The sequence below is a fragment of the Crassostrea angulata genome, chromosome 8 (genome assembly GCF_025612915.1).
Source record: "Crassostrea angulata isolate pt1a10 chromosome 8, ASM2561291v2, whole genome shotgun sequence".
Classification (NCBI taxonomy): domain Eukaryota; kingdom Metazoa; phylum Mollusca; class Bivalvia; order Ostreida; family Ostreidae; genus Magallana; species Magallana angulata.
The window spans coordinates 1,582,496-1,602,909 of NC_069118.1; the positions used below are offsets into that span (position 1 = coordinate 1,582,496).

The 20,414-nt window shown below is 37.4% G+C and overlaps 3 protein-coding genes across 9 annotated transcripts in view; 1 reads left to right on the forward strand and 2 right to left on the reverse strand.

Moving 5' to 3' along the window:
• LOC128159423 (SLIT-ROBO Rho GTPase-activating protein 1-like) overlaps positions 1–6,473 on the reverse strand; it is a 47,231-nt gene extending 40,758 nt beyond the window's left edge. Inside the window, exon 1 of the mRNA XM_052822513.1 lies at positions 6,275–6,473. Coding sequence (XP_052678473.1) covers positions 6,275–6,341 — 67 coding nt within the window. The 5' untranslated portion in view covers positions 6,342–6,473. The remainder of the gene's footprint in view (positions 1–6,274) is intronic.
• Positions 6,474–6,566: 93 nt separating this feature from the next.
• Positions 6,567–10,151, forward strand: LOC128159425 (protein FAM72A-like). The gene is made up of 4 exons (XM_052822518.1): positions 6,567–6,852; positions 7,081–7,158; positions 8,891–9,015; positions 9,473–10,151. The coding sequence occupies exons 1-4, from the start codon at positions 6,692–6,694 to the stop codon at positions 9,556–9,558; spliced, it is 450 nt and encodes a 149-aa protein (XP_052678478.1). The 5' UTR covers positions 6,567–6,691; the 3' UTR covers positions 9,559–10,151.
• A 223-nt stretch (positions 10,152–10,374) lies between these two features.
• LOC128159420 (cilia- and flagella-associated protein 54-like) overlaps positions 10,375–20,414 on the reverse strand; it is a 46,026-nt gene continuing 35,986 nt past the window's right edge. For 5 of the 7 annotated variants that reach the window (XM_052822503.1, XM_052822504.1, XM_052822505.1 and 2 more), the window contains 14 exons: positions 19,983–20,162; positions 19,074–19,249; positions 17,277–17,401; positions 17,025–17,133; positions 16,287–16,449; positions 15,142–15,162; positions 14,035–14,302; positions 13,597–13,722; positions 13,059–13,377; positions 12,635–12,827; positions 12,236–12,393; positions 11,840–11,999; positions 11,518–11,604; positions 10,375–11,108 (listed from right to left, as the gene is read on the reverse strand). In XM_052822503.1, the coding sequence (XP_052678463.1) occupies positions 10,983–11,108; positions 11,518–11,604; positions 11,840–11,999; positions 12,236–12,393; positions 12,635–12,827; positions 13,059–13,377; positions 13,597–13,722; positions 14,035–14,302; positions 15,142–15,162; positions 16,287–16,449; positions 17,025–17,133; positions 17,277–17,401; positions 19,074–19,249; positions 19,983–20,162 (2,211 nt within the window). In that variant the 3' untranslated portion in view covers positions 10,375–10,982. Of the gene's footprint in view, positions 11,109–11,517; positions 11,605–11,839; positions 12,000–12,235; positions 12,394–12,634; positions 12,828–13,058; positions 13,378–13,596; positions 13,723–14,034; positions 14,303–15,141; positions 15,163–16,286; positions 16,450–16,541; positions 16,618–17,024; positions 17,134–17,276; positions 17,402–19,073; positions 19,250–19,982; positions 20,163–20,414 lie in introns of those variants that run through there. The other 2 variants (XM_052822501.1, XM_052822506.1) reach the window with 2 other exon arrangements.

The following is a 20,414-nucleotide window of genomic DNA, read 5'->3' on the forward strand; positions in this document are numbered from 1 at the left end:
ATTATCATTATGCCTGCCTGCCTGGTCCCACTGTAAACAATGTTATTAAGGGGCTTACAGGTTGACTTCCTGGTTTTTTTTTGTCGTCATAGAATTAATGAATTTATCATGTATCTGAGAGGACTAGACAAGGCCAGCACTTGCTCTCAATAACACTGAGTTCATGATTTGTTCACAATTATACATTTATGCATTACTAATGGGATCACCTCCAAGTGTTTACTATGAGCACATCACCTTTCCTTAACAGTTGCCATGAACTCCTATCCTACACAATATCTTTCATTGCAAGAGAGATAACTCTGGTGTCTTTCAGTGACTGGCAGTTGTATGAATTTCATCATCTTTAATTTGTTATTTACAGCTTTGCAACAATTTGAATATTAAAAACTTTAATTTCCTCTTCATCACTGATGAGGAAGAGAAAATTAGTTTAATAAACTTTGTCCTCAAAAATCTAATAGAGAGTCTATCTTATTTGATCATATACAACAGAAAATTAACAAGAAATTGTGATGAGTTTCAAGAGTCCACATAATTAAAGATGAACTTCTCCTTGGTTTAATTACACTATTATTGTGGTGGGGAGAGGGGGAGGGGGATTTTGCCTGTCATAATTATTATATATAAAAATGCAATTCTAAAATTTAACAATTTTCGTTTTGTTTGTTTAATTTTTATAAAGAACAAAACCTGATTGTGTTTTACTATTTAATCGATCATCTTTTTCAATTGACTAGCTTCCTGTAATGGAGGAATGACTTCCATTCCCACACCCGACCAGTCCCCCTTAGAGTGGTTACAAGGAAATATCTACATAAATGATATATTAAAGTTTCCCTGTACACTAGTAAGTACAAAACTCACTTTATCTACAGACAGAGCTACTTAAGGTCACCGAAACTTATAACTACTTCTGTAGCTGATAGACTTATATATACATTGTACTAAGGTTAAAGTCCACACACTGTGCACAGTGTGTACTATATTTAGCAGAAATGAGTATCGTTAATAAAACATCTGTTTTACACAAGTTAAAAACAAACCCCGCTCTCCCACTTTGCAGCCCCTAATTACCAAGAAAAATCACATCTGCAACATATTGCAAGTGTTCAATAAAATACTGATGCCTGTGTGGTGTGAAATGGGAACTTGATTTCAGCATATACGCCTGGCAGGTCATATCAGATATTTTAATAGATTGTATAATGATTGAGATTTCACATTTCAACTGAGCAGGGATTATATAATTAGTTATTTCAATGAGTATTTTATGGTGAAACTGTTTAATAATGTTATTGGGGCAATGTCCCCATGAGCACTTGTAGACATTGTGTTTTATCATTATGTATTATAACTACAATTCACAAGGCACGTTCCCTCCCCAACAACCCGTTGTGAGAGGAGAGACAGTCAGAGCGCAGACAATGTGCTTCATCTACATGTATTTTACACGGAATCACAAAAGCATGTGTTATGTATTTATTTCCACACCCTCCCTACAATACAGCAATGTTAATCTACTCTCGGAAGTAGAGACCCTAAAAACAACAAATTCTATGACTCAGTGCTAGACACTCCACACATACTCGACTAGTACTGCTGTTACTGGTACCACCATGGCGGTCTGGGACAAGTAATAGAGTTAGTATAGATCCCAATTACCTCAAACATGCCGTGTTCAAATCTAACTGTTCCTTAATTACTGGGAGCATTCTCACAACTGAGACCAGTTCTGTTTCCTTCATTAAGTTCAGTAGATCTTGTTTCTTTCTTTTTAGTCGAAACCATGGCGACTAATGGACATGATGAACCTTGACACGCAACAAGATAAAAACCATTCCATGTTTCTATTAAACAGATGGCAGCATTTTAATGAAACCAACTGCTGCAGAGGAAGAAGTATTGGGCAAAACCAGAATTACGTTGAATGAGGTCCTCTAACCTTAATAGTTATTTACAGCACATAAAGCCTAAGTCCTTATATCACAGGTCTGTACAGACCACCCCTCAACTCGGTGACCACTAGACACTGAGATAAAACCACCTCTCAACTCGGTGACCACTAGACACTGAGATAAAACCACCTCTCAACTCGGTGACCACTAGACACTGAGATAAAACCACCTCTCAACTCGGTGACCACTAGACACTGAGATAAAACCACCTCTCAACTCGGTCACCACTAGACACTGAGACAAAACCACCTCTCAACTCGGTAACCACAAGACACTGAGATAAAACCACCTAAACTCAATGACCACTAAAACTGATATAGTACCACCTCTGAACTCAATAACCACTAGACACTGAGGTAGTACCACCTCAACTGTGTCACCACTATAAACTGATATAGTAGTTAGTACCACCTTAACTCAGTGACCACTAGACACTGAGATAGTACCACCTTAACCTGCTGTCCACTAGAAACTGGTAATACCACTTTTGTACTCGGTCACCACTAGAAACTGATATAGTACCACCTCTGAACTCGGTAACCACTAGACACTGAGATAGTACCACCTCTGAACTCGGCGACCACTAGAAACTGATATACTCTGTCACCACTAGACACTGAGATAATACCACCTCTAAACTCGGTAACCACTAGACACTGAGATACATGTAGTAAAATAATCTTAATCGTTGACACAAATATGAGAAAATGCTGAGGAATTCATACAGTCTTTTTAAGAGAGGGAGCAAAAAAAATAGAAATGGGGATTTTGGTGAATGTCTTATTATACAGTTAATTAAATTAAAGCAAAAGATTTTATACAGTAAGGATAAAGCATATAAGACGAAAAGGGATCTTATCCCAAAGGAGCTTTGCACAAAAAAGACTTTGGACAATCTGATTAAGGGTCCAATTTCACAGAAGTGTGAGGTCATCATGGAGAAAATTTGCACAAAAGATGTCTCAAACATTCCTCCTCATTACAAATGGCAGGTATCTCCAATTAATAATGCCCCCGAGACAGATTTAATTGGTAAATTTAAATAACAGTGAAATAACTAAACTCTGAAATAAAGTATGAAAATCTAAAACAAGGCTTTTCTGAAGTAAATACTATCAATTTACATGAAGGCATTCTTCCTGATGCCTTGTTTCATTAATAATGGAGTCGATATTACTGTCTGATACAACATTAGTGAAATGATGCATCCAGTGATTGCATGGATTATGCTGTATGTGCTACAGATTTTTCTCCCTCTTCAGATGATTAATACTGGTATTGATGACCGAGTGAGGGATTTTGCCAATACCACAGAGAATAGCAAATACAGGGTTGAAATCATCCAACAGTGAAATCTGCACAGCGGGACCTAAAGAAGCTTATCTCTACATCTATTGAACCTTTGTCAGGAACCAGAAATCAGAGAATATCCCAGCTCTTTTTTAAAAGACCAACTGAAAGATTTCCAGATGCAGAGCTGGTTTAGCTCTGAAAAACTCAAAAACGGAGGGTTAAATTAGATGTTGCTTTAATAGTAGATCAGCAAAAAGTCAAGACACCTGATACAATTGTAAATTCTAATACATTGGTCTGGTAAACACTATTGATAATGTCTGGTAATACACTATCATTAATGCTAGAGAGCATTTCTGTGTATTCTACTAAGCAGAAATTCAAACATTGGGGAGTATATGAATGGTCTCGGATAGATCTAGAAGTGTGTAGTAGATTAATATTTCACATGGAGATCCCAGCCTGGAGCTGTCTGCTGAGTATGGCAGGGAGATAGTGTAAGACAAAGGCTCTCTGATTATTCTACAATTAGCTTCAGGCAGGAAAGAGGAGCTCAAAACTCACAAAGCTTGGGGAGCCCGGAGAGATTTGTATTTATTTTGTTCTGACAGTATCTGTGAAGGAATGGTAAAAGCATCAAATAATGGCTGTTTCATGCCAATACATTGCATCACATAGACATTTGACATGTACCATAAGAAATACATAGACAGTCATTGTGCTCCCTATATATGCACATGACCATTTATAAAACTGCTTTTGTATTGAGATAGTTTTGGGAGACAAGGCCTTTAAGAATGGCTGAATGTCTGCACCACTTGGTGAGTGTTCTAAAGCTTCTCAATCTGTTCTAAGCCTCCCCTTCCCCCTCCCCAAGCCTTGGACTGAGAGGCAACAGGTTGGAAGCTCTGCTGTATGGCCCCTGCTCCCCCCCCCCCCCCCAGTGTTTGCCTTTATGGTTTTTGTAGTGTCTGGTAACTGTTTCTAAGCTGTGCAAGCACTTAACCCCGGACCATTACAGGCACTGCTTAATATCAATACTACCATGCTCTCATCATAACCCCCAACCACACACCATTCACTGTACAAACATGTGTCTCTTGTGTCCCTGTTCAACATGTATAAACTGATGAGACCCCTCTTTTTTTCTTTTTCTCTTAGTACATGTATCTCTCTCTCTATTTGTCTCTCTCTGTCCTTTTACTTTCTCTCCTATTCAATATTCTCTACAGTCTTCCTGTTACATCAAGGATATACATGATGTCTAAACAATGCCCACCCATTCTGACTCTTAAAGGATTGGTTGACTTAAACACAGTTTAAATATCACAGAAACTTATTGTTTAATCTGCAAAGAACTGTATATCACATTAATAACTCTATATATGTCCCCTGTGGAGATAAGTAAGTATTAACTGTGTGCAATAAATATTTTATATCATCACATGAACCGTCACAGACACCAGGCTTCTGTCATGGGCAACCAGTGTATGTAAATATTGTCCATTTTCGGGGAATCTGATACAGTTTGTGTACATGCGAGAAGATCACGTTTTGTTACAAATACTGAGTATTTGTCATCATCAACTATAATTGTACGTAAATATTGTTGATTTTCAGAGAATCTGATACAGTTTGTTTAGGATTCCATCTATTATCTATCTTCATTAAATCTTCCTGCTTGGGGTCAGTAGAGCCTGTTCTTTATCTGGATTTCTTTGTGAACTGACAAGAAGGAGGGGTGCAAGTCACAGTAATATTTCCCCAAACTGAATGTTAAGTCAACAAACTAATGTTTTTATTACAGTCCCTATTCTTTTACGTAATCTTCTGTTGTCATACAATGCCTCCGTATTAATCATATCATGCTTAACACAATAAAACAGGATAATTATGCACTTCTATAACTGAATGTATTAATAGATTTTTTGTGTAGTCCTAATTATAATAATGTGACCTCTGGTTCTCCTTTAACTCTCAGGAAGGGTGAATCCAATTCTTTTTTTAATTCAGACCATTATATGTCATGAACACTGTGAAGGTACTTTGTGCGAATAAATCATCGATGAAAATTGATAAATGACAAATTAATTATAATGAACATGAACAGGTGTATTTTGTTTTCATTTCCAATTAAAAATAACAAAAATCGTTTTCGATCAGATTGAGTTCCTTCTCTTTTCTATCATTATAATTTGTGGCTGTTTTGACACACACAACTTTATGAAGTCTACACACTTCATACTTCTACACAGCTAGGAAGTGAACTTAACTCGGTGACAATGTCATCGTCATTATTTCACAGCGACTTATTAAACTACACTCACATGTATCAGTTGACACAAACAGCCTGTAATAAAATGATAAAGTGGTAATTCAAAAACGATGGTTAAAAATGTGTCAAAGTTAATGATAAATCACTATAAATTCTTTATATTTAAATGCAGGTTGCCCAAATTGTAAGTTAACCAACACAATGCCACAGTAAAGCAGATAGTGATAAATTGTGGTATGAAACATCTGAATTTAACTTGGCTGTCATTATGAAAACTGTATCGGTAACATGTGGTTTCACACTCTGGTGTTAAGTTCAACTTCCTGGTACCGAGTGTCAAAAGATGTTGATTTGAATGAAAAGTTAAATCAACATGGGACATTACTTTACTCCTCAACTGAAATTTGCTAATTAAAACCAATATTAATTTGAACAGGCCTGTGGTGCATTGGAAAATCGTCAGACATATGAGAGATGGGGGTAGTTGACACTCAAGTCACGGTTGATTTCACACAGGTAAAATAAGGTCACTCAGCAATAAGTCAATAATTGCGGAAGTGACTATACCAGCTGCTGTTACAATCCCATCCGTGATAACTCCCGTCGGAAACGACCACTTCACGGCCCCTCACTGAAATATTTGCCCGAAAGCGGCGCGCCTGCCGGAGTATCGATTCTAAACAATGCTCAACACTGATCATCGTGTTTGTCAACATCGCGTAAAATAAAACCGTTTATTAAATCTTACCTCTTGATTGATTTTCAAATTCTAGAAGGATTTCTTTCTCCTTTTTTGGTTTCTTTTCAGTAGACATATTTGTCCTTTGAAAACTAATTCCAAACTATAAAAAGTCAGAGTTCAACAACTTGTTCATTACTCGGGTTGCATCTTCGTTCTGCTGTGTATTGCATATCGGTTCTGCAAATCTCGTAATACGCGGCGAGAAATCGTGAGATTTCATCAGCGAGTACTTGCTTAACTACAAGTCCGACTAACCAATCAACGATTGGAACAAGAAATTGTTTTTAATCGAGAACCAATCCCCGTCATCGTGACAAGTGTAAATAGAGAAACCACACGTGTGGCCGAAGCTGTCAGACGCCATAGAGAAAGCTCAAGAAAACACTTTTTGTCTTTACTGCGATTTTTGTTTAGAAAAAGAAAATGTCTGACAAATTATCTATGCACCCCCAATTCCGTTCAAAAGAGGTTTTCTTTCTGGACTGCCGACATTGTGAGAGTAACGTTTGTCGCCGGGCCATGGAATCTGTGCTAGTGGCCGACTCACAAACCAAGTTGTTTTCAACAGATTGTCCGGAGAAAAGGTTTGATATATGTTACAAGCCTAAAGACAGTTACCATGGTTACTGTGTTATTAACCCTGTGATTTTCAAATGTTTAAATTCAAAATTAATTGATTAGAACAATAGAGATCATGATTATACATACATTTTATAATGCAATACATATGCTGCTTAATTGCTATAATTTATGCTGACTTGGATATCTGTCTAAACACAACCTTGATCTCATCGTTTATTTCTTGTTCACAGCTCAGTTGAACTGACGGGAGAGAGATTTGAAACAGATTCCTGCAATTGTCAACTCGAAAATGTAGCCTGTGTCTTTTGGTAGGTTGCAATTGTGCCTTTTCACTGAGTTTTCATACAAAAACTACGAGTAATATGGTCTGTCTGACTTGATAATACAGATTTGTCTGGTTAACAGCCACAGAATGTGGTCCAAATTAACCAGTAATATGTTTTACGGTGTGACCGTTGGGGCGAGCGCAGAAGGAGCCACACATATGTCATCATTGTTAAATGCAACCCGTGGACTTAACCAAACCAAAAAAAATTTGGCTTTGTCTCGAAAACTTTTACCACCGCAAGGAACCGGAAGATATCAAACTTTTATTCCAATGGTCCCTTCCTAGGCTTATACACTTACACAAAAAAATACCACTGAGCATTAATAAAATGTTAAACAGACCTATTAAAATATTTTGATAAACACAAAGCCGGTTTTTTTTATTTTTTATCTCTACTTTACCTTTTAATAATGATCATTAAAATCAATAAATTGTGTGTCTGTGTTATTTCTCATTTTGTTCCTTGTTGTTACCGGTGTTTTAATTATTTTCCTGTGTGACATCAATTTTGTTTTTAATCTTTTTAATTTTTGTACGCTATATAAGCGTTGTAGACATATGTGCCCTCCCCCTCTTTTTAGTGTGTGATATCCAATATTATTGAAAGGTTTGACCACATATGCAACTATAACAAATACATGTAGATATTTTTACAGTTTAATTTTTTTCTTTTATTTATTCATTACAAAATGACGTGGCTACACGTAGATCTAATAACGATTAGACTTTTCTTTTTTAATAATTTTTGTCACCTACCTAACGTATACAATGATTAGATCAATATGACAATAAATTTAGCATGGAACTTGCATGTGTATTTACTAAGCAAAAAAAAAATCATCAAAACAAAACTAATCAGCCAAAGAGTCACCGTTAATAGCGAGCGCAGTATCAGTATTAACGGTGACTCCCTATATACTGAGTACTTCCTACACGTTACATTCAGTACAGATGCTTGATCCACCTCTAAATGTATCGCAGGGATATAAAACGCGAGATCACTGTGACGTCATAGTTAACTTTTTGCGCTCGACAGTTTTCGTAAACTGTCGGACAAATTCGGGGAAGGAAATGACGTCATAGGTACAGTTTTTTACGTAAGCATATGTGTTGTTTACTTTAATGGTTTTAAACAGATTTTTTATTGTTAAATGAAAATGATGTATGCGATTTACAGGTAAGAATTTTCCTTAGAAACGCTTCCTGTTCCGCCATGTTGCTATGCACTGCAAAGGATCACTGGGATAGTAGAACGTTTTCACGCGGGTCCACAAAATTTTCTTTGAACAATGTGCAGATTTCAACTCGAATTTCCTCCGTTCGTACACGTTGTCTATGGAGCTCGCTACGCGAGCGGCGCTTCGCGCCGCCTCGCTGCGCTCGCTATAAAGTCCTTGTTCCTATAAGTTAACACCCTGAGGACTCTCTGATATGTCTTAAGTTTACAGGTATAGGAAATTTACAACATCTTTTACCATGTCTAGACTTTTATGTAACTATACATTGCAGACTTTATTACATTATAGATCTGCTGGTAAATAAAGGTTTAAAGAATTTGAAAACCATAGCAACATTTGATTAAAAAAAATAGAGATGGTATGGTAACAACAGTATTTTCAACATAATTGGCCTGATGAGCAGATCTTTATTAGAGAATGTGACAGACATTAGTAAAGATCCTTTTATTACTTTTTGTATCTGTGTCTTGACAGTGGCAGTGTGCTTGGATACAATGTGAGGCTGCCCTGTAAAACTTGTTTACAGTCCTGTAATAACGGCCATCTCTGGATGTTTTACACAGAGAAAATATCACCTTACCAGAGATTTAACAAGAAAGGTGAGAGTGTTTGAATTTTTTGATAAATGAATCCCTGCAGAGTATCGATTTCATCTTGTATTAAACATTGTCAAGGTAGAACCTCAACACAAAACATACTTTTGAACAGGGGAGGGAGGTGGCCATTAATAAATTAATTTTGCCTATTCTTCTTTTGTCTTCTCTAACCTCAGCTGAATGACCATTGAATTCAGCTCTGCAATGCTTGTTCTAAAATGTTCAGGTCATTTCCACTAGCTCTTCAGTTTAAACTTTATTATGAAAGATATTTGCTTTCTGTAATGTTATTCCACATAGGCGATGCATGTTTTCTGAAAGCAAAATAACATCACTCTTGTGTGAGTGATGATATTTTCACAGTTAAGGTGCCAGACTTAATAATTATATCTGTATCATGTTTTAAGCATATGACTAAGTTAGGAAAGGTAACTCTGCATGTTTTTTTTTTTTTTTTTAGGAGAGGAAGTGTTATTGTGGGGAAATATCCCCGAGATGTCACATGACCATGCCTTGGATTTTCTTATTGACGAATGTCTACGCTAAATCATCCAGCCGGCGTCTATTGTAATCAGCAACTGCACAGAAAATGCAGGAGATCTCAATGAACTAGTTGTGCTTATGTTTCAAATTTGTATGTTATATCTGCAGCATAAAATTCATTTTTGTATAAAACAGGAATTTCATGTACAGTAGCTTCATATGTTCCTGTCTTTTGATGTATCTCATAATTTCAGACTTGTTTGATTCCATTATGTTCAATGTTTTGTGCAATATTAGAGATTATTGGTCTGTTTTCCATGCAGTGTTCAATGTGTCGGGGACAGACTAAGGAGATGCAAGGTAGCCACGCGATGTGGTAGCCATGTTTTGTTTGTGTTTCAGATAAACATCCGCCTGTGATATTTGTATTCAAACTTGTACTTTCTACTGGTAGAGAAATTATTCCAGCATATCTTTGTGATGGATTTGATATGTATAGTGCTATAAAATGTTAAACATTTGGAATATTTAATGTATTTTATTGTATGAGTGCTGTACAGACCTTGTGTTTATTTTGTTTTTCTCTGGTAGACAATCTACATTTATTATTTGGCATTTGTGCTCACAGGTTTTGAGTAAATATGTTTGACAAAGAACTCTGTTTTGGTGGTGTATATAATTTCATATTATTTAGTTGGAAAATTTCTAGGGACTCGCTGATCATTGCACTGAAGGACAGTAAATTTAAAGGTGAAAACGTTTACATAAAGGAAACGGTGAAGAATTTTGGGTTTGCTAATGTAAAGTTCAACCTACATTTTGGTTACTGTAGAACCTTTCCAGACTAGACAGATCTTCTGTACATATGATAACACAATCTCGTGGAATATCATGCTTTATTTAGTGCTCTTACTTCCAGAATACTCAAACATACAAGAACAGGTCAGAGTTACTTGTACATAAAACATGCTTTATTTAGTGCTCTTACTTCCAGAATACTCAAACATACAAGAACAGGTCAGAGTTACTTGTACATAAAACATGTCAACATTTTAAAGAAAAACTTCAAACAAGATATATAAATCTAAAACACAAAAAATATTAATATCACAGATTAAATCAAACTAGTTCTAAATAATTCCATGAAATAAACATTGGACGGAGTCTCATTTTCACAAAGCTAACAGTTATGGTATAGAAGTACAATGTATACTTCTTATGTAAAATTCAAATATCTATAATTTATCATGATAAATATGTCTCTGTAGTTTTCAGTATTAGGTCGAAATTTATCGTAAGATATGCTTACAAAGAATGGGTACACTTTTACAGATATTTATGGAAATAAATCCAACTCTTTTCCTGGATTAAAGTCCCAAATTTGACAATAGTAATCCACTTTTTATTTAAGAGATATTTTGGTACGGGTCTGTGTAATATGTTTATTAAATGTTAATTAATCTGGTCCTTGGTCCTTTGTCTGGTTCCTACTGCTGTGCTAACAGCTTAACCAGCCAGGTCACCATGTCTGTTCCGCGGAGAATGAATCCAAATCCGGGGTCAAACAGCCCCTCCAGATTCCGAATGTTCTGTCTACTGACCTCAAAGGGAATCTGTAACATACAACAGAAAAGCATTAAGATATAAAACGGTATAAAAGCAGAGGTCCCTACAATGCATGGGGCGACACCAAGATGCCGCTCTTGTCTTGTTGTTATCGGTACCATATATGGGCAAAGTGAGTATTGCCTTCTAATAGTTGTACATTCTGTCTGATACTGTTTAAAAATGAACTTGATTCAGACCTGGATTCTTGTATAAATGGTAAAACATGGTTACATCAAACAAGCTTATAATGAATTGACGCTTACAACTAAGCGATTTTTATGCCCTGAGACTTGTTTACATGTTGTAAACTTGACGGACATAACAAATTACGCTTATAACAAGGTAAAATCACCCATCCATGTCACTTCTGCTATACGCGTGTTTTCCTTTTTATATATATATATTATGACTTACGTCTCCGGCGGTGCTGGCGGTCTCCGCCTGGTCTGTAAGGACACCAAGTATGGTGGTCACATCATCCACACACTGCTTCAGTAAACCCTGCAAGGAACCAGTTACACACCAGTAAAACTTGCAGTGGTTTTATACATGTTTTAAGGCATAATTTCAAAAAGAAAATTCATACTATCAACTTCTTTCCTGTCAACTAACTATTCACAAGAGTCTACAGTAATTCTGTTTCTATTATTCAAAATTATCAATGTTGAAGAAATTGAAAAAATCAAAGGGTATCAATTGTTTCCTCCATTGTTCTTGTGCAAACAGCAGACTTTACCTCAAGTTGTTCATCCCTCTGGACTTTCGGGGACAGTGCTTTGATCCTCTGGGTCTTCTTGACTTTAGCAGTGGGGGTGGGGGAGGGGGTCACAGGGTCGCGAGACTTCTTCTCTTTCTCCTGCAGTGAAATCTCTGCTCTCTGAGCCAGCAAGGCTAACCTGTCAATGAGAAATGTAATGTCTTTGAAATGTAATAGGTAATAAAGTTAACAATAATTTTTTTTTAAATCAGCCTAAAGCTTTTTTTGCCCTACTATCATTTTTACCCATTCACTATTAACCATCTAAGAAATCAAGATAAATATATCATTTATCCTGTTCATAATGATATTATGAAACATTTGGACGAAATTGACCAAGCTTTTACAGGTGATAGTTTACAGGTGATAGTTTACCTGTCGTGAAGGTCGTTGAGCTGGGACAAGGTCACCCACTGCAGACCTGGCTGATTGACCTTCTTATTGGACAAAGCATACAGAAGAAGGATTCGGGAGTCAGGGCCCACAGCTTCAGGTCTCTGGGGGTCATTCTCCTCGAGGGACGGCTGGTAGAACTATAAAAGGAAAGGTCAAGGACATTTATTCTGTGACTGGAGAGAGAGTGGAATGATAGAGAAAAAATAAGAGGGTATAGTTAGGAGCAGAGAGAAAGAAAATAAAAGGACAGAGAGAACACATTAAGCCGAATTATTCCATTGATGTGATTTTTATCCCAATATTTTCATGTACATGTATATGTACACACACAAACATAAAATCCTTTAATCAGAATTTGATTTAATCACCAAATCATACCTGGATGGCGACCTCTGTTTCTGAGGGGGTGGTGACGCTTTTGTCAGGGGGTCGGTACTGCTCCAGGTTGGAGCCCGGAGGGGGCGGAGCCTTGCCGATGGCACCCTGATCAGCTGTCTGTATCGCCTCCTCCTGATCTGCAGGTATGGTGAGGTTCTGGGTGTATGACTTGTACAAGACACTCCCATCAAACCTACAACATAAGGACGTAAGGTCAAGTAATGTGATGCTATCAACATAGAGAACTGTTTAACTTACAGTGGATCAAACATTTTAGAATGGAAAATTTATTCATTTATACTGAAACATATTTCTAGTTTTTATAACTACGTTCTAACATACAGGTACATAAAAATCATTTCAACTACCTAAAAAGCAAGGATAAAATCATTAAATGTCTACAGAAGACTGTCATTTGCCTTACTTGACAGTGGCTACAGTGGGCAGGCTGAGAGCAGCGGGGGGATACACAGCACAGCACCGGTCACTGTACACCTGTAGATGGGTTGCTAGGTAGGTGTGGAGCTTGGCGGTCCGTCGTGACCACACCCCACCAAACAGCATTGAGCGCACCACATCATGGTTCACTGTGGTGTCACACTGGGCGTGACTGATGAACCCAAGGTCAAAGTCTGGCCCAAGGTCACCAGGGTCAGCGTTGTCCTGGGGGTTGGGGTCAGATTTACTGCTGGAGGCTGAGATTGTGGAGGTACTACACAGTCGCTGTAAGACTGTCTGGTAACCTACAACATTTATATGGGCTGTCTGTAGTCTACATGTATAGGGCTGGATAACTGTTGTATCATTGTGGCATCGCCAGAATATCACTATGATGCATTAAAACATTGTGTATGCAATGAATCACACACCATGATATAATCATTACCACAGCAGTATATCATCACATCAAATTATCACTACTAGTATCCTACAATACAGCATAAAGAGTATGATTTCATTACCTAGGAAGTGGATCCAGCCCAGGTCCTGCGCACCCTGCTTGGCGCGGTTCACCTGTTCATCGTATGTTTCTACTTTCTTTACTTCCTGGGCTTCTATCAGGGGAGCTAACTCCTCCTCTATCTCATCTGTAAACATAAGATATATGAAATTTACATTTTTTGTTCTTCCCAGTGACATTCTATGATTTTTTTAATCCATCTACAGGAAATCATTTTTTGTAAGTGAGAATTTTATTGGTATTACATGTAATTTCATTCTTCATTCTGACTTGTTAATGTAAACTTTCATTTTCATATTCTCACAAAAATAAGATCCTCTGAATCAACTCTGGTGTACAGAGTTAAATTCTCCCTCCAGTTTTGATAATCAACATGTATTTAGTATACCAATATCAGGTATTGAAAAAAGCCATTTGATCAAAGCTTTGTAACACCTACTTTTATAAACCTTCTTCTTTTCCCCTAACACATAAGCACTGACAAGATCAAGCGCCACAAAGTCAGGGATGTTTTCCTGTGCGGAGTCGGTGAGTTTTTGTGAGGTGACGCTGACGTCTCCCGTCAGCAACATCCTGGCTCTCTGGGCCTCCGTCACCGCGGCAGCACTCCGTATGGCAAGCCACGCCGCGCGGCGCTCCTTCTCCTGGTCGCCCACCTCGTCACTCTTACTGGACTTGGTCCTACTGCTCAGGCGGTCCTTCTTACTCTGTACCAAAAATATATTTGTTTGATATTGTCTGAAGTCTAAATATATGCCTTACTACTGTCTGACGTACTAGCTGCAATAATGGTATTCTCCTGATTTTGTAAATTTGAAGTTTTAGTAAGAAGTACAAATTCTTTGGATCTGGATCTCTATAGAATTACAATAAATATTTGTTATTATGTTGTAAAATTGGAAACTGGCTGCATTATTTCAGCTTGAATCAGACCATTACGCCCAACGTCAACCCCTTAACTGTTCCTGTACAGTCAGTCGAGTCCCACAAATTACAATAATCCATTTTTGTCAAACATCTACTAGTATGGTTAATCCTCTAATCTAAGGTTAAATCTGATAATCCATGCACCAGACACAGAGAATCTGTTACATCAGATACAGGCAGCAGATTGGTGGCATTACAAAGCCATAGGGCAAGATGAGACAGCACAGACAGACAGACAGCACAGACAAACAGACAGATGGACAGACAGACTGTAGAACTGTCACAAACTGATTATGTATGTAGAAACCATGCATAGTTTATTCCAAGCAGTTTGTTACAAGACACGAGCTTCATTATTTAATTAATGATAAGAATACCAGACGCAAGTTTCATTGTTTTGTTTTTAAAGGATCTAAATAACAACAAAAAATTCAAAGTCAAATTTTTTTCTTGAAAAACCCCCCCACAAGAACACTAACATGAAAATGAACTTAAACTAATGCCAGAAGTTGCTAAAGCAAAGGAGAAAAAGTCTTTGAAAATAAACAACAGAAAATGAAGATTCTCAACAAGTTGTTAATTAAAAGCTCCATATCTCTGATTGGTCAGTTGATTTTACCTTCTCTGGAGATGGAGAATCCTATATTAACATTTTTGAAAATGTAAGAAAAAGATTTAAAATGTATATATCTATCTATCGGTACCCACCCTCCCTAAATTATCTTCCCTGTCACTTTATGTATAGAGTAATATTGTACCATATGTCTCATTATACATTGAATTTCATTTTTATAGGGGCATCAAAAACTCAGAAATAAATCCAATCACAAAGTAATGCGTTTTTTTTTCAGATGTTTTGATAAGGAATTCTAGCTATTATTTATAAAATCTTAACATTATCTTCCTATCAAATGTATTAAGTAGTGAGAACCAATATGTTTGTTATGAAAATAATCATTTTTATAACACAGAAAATAAAAAATTGGGCTGATAAAAGGTGGCCCTTTATCCCCACCTCTCTCTGCCCATTACATGTACTATTATACAAATATTGACGGGTTGAGGGCAACATTGATTATATTAGCCCCTGAGGGACGAAATATTGCCCGACGTGAAGCGGAGGGCAATATTTCGTCCCAAGGGGGCTAATATAATCAATGTTGCATGAAAACACAGTCAACATTTGTTTTGTCATATGAAAAAACAAACCAAAATTTAAGAAAGTAATTAAAAACAGATCGCCGTAATTTTCTCAGCTCAACAAAGAATTCACGAATTCAATTTTGTGCAAAGTTCATTTCCAAAATATCCTCAGCATCAAACGGTCACTGGTGATATTCTGCCGACTGGAAGAATTAAAATACAGATGTTCTACCCGATTTTACTTCACAGGAATTCGCAAATCCTTATATCCGTTATGATAGCAAACAGTCGCATTGCGCGTCCGTTGTTTACTTGCCTTGACTGACTGACTATTATGACGTCACCTTGTTTTGGAGTCGCGAAGAGTTATTTACGTCATCGTTTACGAATCAACAAATCAGAGGCGATTATTTGAAATAGAGGGAATGTTCTCTAGATATTATTCTTAGCCGGTCAATATCAAAAAAATATTGACCGGTCAATATTTTTCGGACGAGCTAATATTACAGTTATTGACTATTCGTCTATATAGAGTTATATAGTGAGAATATACTGCTGAATATAACAATATCTATTAGGCATGACCTCCGTGTGTGTGTGTAACAGCCTCCTGCCCCTTACCTTCCAGGACTTGGTTTTTCTGGAGCTGTCTGTTTTGGCACTAGCTGTCTCCGGATCTTGTGTTTCTGTCACCAACTCCAGGGCATTGTTCTCCTTCAGAGCAATCAGTCCAGAACTCTGTAGATACACCAGGGCAATCTCCAGATAGGCCTGTCTCATCAGTCTACAACAGGGCAAAATATCACATTAAACAGGGCAATATAGACTGAACATGAGGGCAATCTCCAGATAGGCCTGTCTCATCAGTCTACAACAGGGCAAAATATCACATTAAACAGGGCAATATAAACTGCACATGAGGGCAATCTCCAGATAGGCCTGTCTCATCAGTCTACAACAGGGAAAATATCACATTAAACAGGGCAATATAGACTGAACTTTAGGGCAATCCCCAGATAGGCCTGTCTCATCAGTCTACAAAGGGCAAAATATAACATTAAACATGGCAATATAAAAGGGCAAACTCCTTTTACAATAAAGAGCAATATATATCTATGGAACCCTAGAAAGGAAAAATACTACATGTATATCTAATCTTTCAGAAGCCATCAGACATAAATAAAGACAAATTCTTTTTTCTTATACCGTACTTCATTCACTTTTTGGCTTACACTGTCAAGATATTAATACATGTACTGCTATTGTAGGTTATACATAAGAGTTCTGGTGGGATTTAAACATGGCTTATGTAAAGAGTTGCATTGACTTGACTACCTCCTACTCCAGTAAAAGCCTTACCCCAGGTCATGGTCATTGTTAAAGCTGGTGGTGATGGCCTCTATCAGAGTCTCCACTGCTTTCCTGGGTGGGAACTTCCCATGGTATACCAACATACGCTGTACCTTTCCTGTCAACGATAAACCCCAAACTTTATTTAATGGAAAATTTAATCTCTTTTTAATTAACTTTATGCAGAGTTTATAACTCTTTTTATTTCAATGCTAAATATTTCTCTACTTTATGAGTCCTGTTTTTATACATTGTTTATACCTAGGTTGAGCAGTATTTCAGCCTCGAGGTTGGCCTCTCGGGTGATGATGGCCTGGGAGAGTTCCTTGGCGGTCATCAGCACCCCCAGGGCTCCGGTCCACAGCTGGGCGGGATCCTTGTCACACCTGTAGGGGAACAACACATACACTGTACTTGTAGTAGTTACCCCATATAATATTGTTGGTTATGTGCAGATACCCGATGGGCGTGGTCATAATGACACGAGGGAGCGTAGCTCCCGAGTGTCGTTATGACCACGCCCATCGGGTATCTGCACATAATCAACAATATCATATGGGGTAAGTTACTTGTACCATAGTTTACAATTATTCATTATATCTTATTATCATGGTAATATCGGGAGTGCACCTGCCTCTAAACAATACGGTGCCAATGCGTTGGTCTTCATATATATAATTGTACTTTGTGAATTTCCCAAATGACTTTCTATCCCCGACAAAGATTAATTATTCTTCCTTTTTTTTTAAATCATAGCCCTAATGAATAGATCGACTTCTCATTGTTTTGATTTTATTTCATATTCATTCATTTTCCGACTTAAAGTATCGATATTTGCTTCAAAGAATTAAACGTATTAACACAATTTCATATGTACGAACCCTAAATTGTGCAATGCTTCTGTTTAAACAATTGAAATTAAATCTAAATTGATGAAGGTAATCATTTTTTTTAAATCTTATTTGATACTCTGTATCAAATTATGTTTTTTAAAAGTGGCTGAAAAAACATGTACATATATATTTTGAACAAAATCAATCAATTTAAGCAAAAAAAATTTATTTGAGAAATGCATGTCGCGAAACCGTGAATGGTTAATGTCAATTTCGATTGGCTACAGCTATTCACTCTGTCCACAAAACAAGTTTTCTATTCAAACGCTTTCCTATCACGTGATTGACTTTCTATAAAACCTTTAAACAGGATACCCCTATTTCATTTAACACACGTTTCTCTACTTGTCCGCACACATGGAGAGGAATATTAAAATAGAGTCTTTCTGACAAAGCCATTGCCGATATTGTTTTGTCTCGAGCTAAAAATGAGATTTATTCGACGAACTCAGTTAGTCGAGTCATTTATCCGTGTTGAGTTTTGGCAATTTTGATCTGGAGGAAACTCTTACTGTGGAATATTATGGACGCGCTAAAACAACCTTGTTGATGTTGTTTTTACTCGAGATAGTGGGCGGAGTTTTAAAAAAGTGTGGGGTTTGCACAAATAACCCACACTTTTAACAATAGAAAACTCGCCAAGCTATGGTACAAATATATATACTCCTCATCACAACCAGGTATATTTTGATCATGGAAAATTGTGTGGGAAATTTTGTTTGATAACCCCACTGTAGTATACCTTAACAGAAGAGCTAGTAAGTTGTTAGAACTTGTTTTTGATCCTTTTGAGTAATCAATAAAATATGTTCAAAACAAAACAACACTATTATTTTCTAATTCAATGAATAAAAGTAAAGAATACCCCTGGAAAATTAAACAAATTATTTCTTTATCAGTCTTGCTATGGTGGTTCTTAAAGGCATAATGGCGTAGTAATACATGTACCAGAATGTCCTTAACACACAGTAGAATGTGTAGCAATTTACATTAATATCTCGTTAAAATCAACTTCCTTTCAAATTAACTACTGGTAATCATTGTCTTTTACAGTTGACAGCAAATCATCAATCAATAAAAATTCCTGCTCTGGTAAATTAAAACCTGCCACTCTATCCAATACTTTTTCACCTGCACAGGTAATAAATCACTGTTTGTCACCTACCCGCTGCGGATGTACTTGGCGGCGTTCCTACCGATGGCGTGCCCCACCCTCAGTTTGATCTGGACCAGCTGTGACAGCTGGGGGAGGTAGATGTTCTTCATGGGACTCACAGGGGCAGAGAACTGAGCCATCTGGTCAGGGTAGTAGTGCTCAATGGTCTCCCCTAGTCGCTCCAACTAAAAGATAGAACATGGCCTTGAATTGCTAGAGTTACAGACTGATTATTTGTCACCTTTGTATCTGGTCTGGTTATTACTACTTCACTATTTGTGTACTTATGCTCTATACACTCGTTACTGACCCAAGTGAGTACTATGTTTTGAGCCTCTATGTACTGACCTGTGTGAGTACTACGTTCTGAGCCTCTATGTACTGACCTGAGTGAGTACTATGTTCTGAGCCTCTATATACTGACCTGTGTGAGTACTATGTTCTGAGCCTCTATATACTGACCTGTGTGAGTATTATGTTCTGAGCCTCTATGTACTGACCTGTGTGAGTACTATGTTCTGAGCCTCTATATACTGACCTGAGTGAGTACTATGTTCTGAGCCTCTATGTACTGACCTGTGTGAGTACTACGTTCTGAGCCTCTATATACTGACCTGAGTGAGTACTATGTTCTGGGCCTCTATATACTGACCTGTGTGAGTATTATGTTCTGAGCCTCTATGTACTGACCTGTGTGAGTACTATGTTCTGAGCCTCTATATACTGACCTGAGTGAGTACTATGTTCTGAGCCTCTATGTACTGACCTGTGTGAGTACTATGTTCTGGGCCTCTATGTACTGACCTGTGTGAGTACTATGTTCTGAGCCTCTATGTACTGACCTGAGTGAGTACTATGTTCTGAGCCTCTATGTACTGACCTGTGTGAGTACTATGTTCTGGGCCTCTATGTACTGACCTGAGTGAGTACTATGTTCTGAGCCTCTATGTACTGGTCGAGTGTGCGTTCTGTGAACAGCACAGTGTCATCCTCCCTGGTGATGGCCTCCAGGTCGGTCCTCAGGACCAGGGCTCGGGTCAGAAGCTGCTCCCCGGGGATTGACAGCTTGGGAATCTTCTGTAGCAGCTGAATTGCATCCTACAGAACCACAAATAAAAGTATCTCTCTGTAATGATTACAAAATCCATTATTTATACACTCAAAAAACCAATTTTTAATCACGACCACTTTATTATGAACAAGTACCAAAGACTTTCATGGTTCATGGCTAGACATATTTGCAAAAGTAAGGTACTTTCTTGATAACTTTGTGAAAGTTCCTTGCATACAAATTAAAATTGGTTTACAGTAATTTAGACACATTTCCTTAGTGAGGTGTAGGTGGTTGGC

Coding starts and splice junctions, on each gene's coding strand:
- LOC128159425 (XM_052822518.1), top strand. CDS start 6,692: ATGTCTGACAAATTATCTATGCACCCCCAATTCCGTTCAAAAGAGGTT. Junction 6,853..7,080: donor ACAGATTGTCCGGAGAAAAG/GTTTGATATATG, acceptor TCTTGTTCACAG/CTCAGTTGAACTGACGGGAG. Junction 9,016..9,472: donor CCAGAGATTTAACAAGAAAG/GTGAGAGTGTTT, acceptor TTTTTTTTTTAG/GAGAGGAAGTGTTATTGTGG.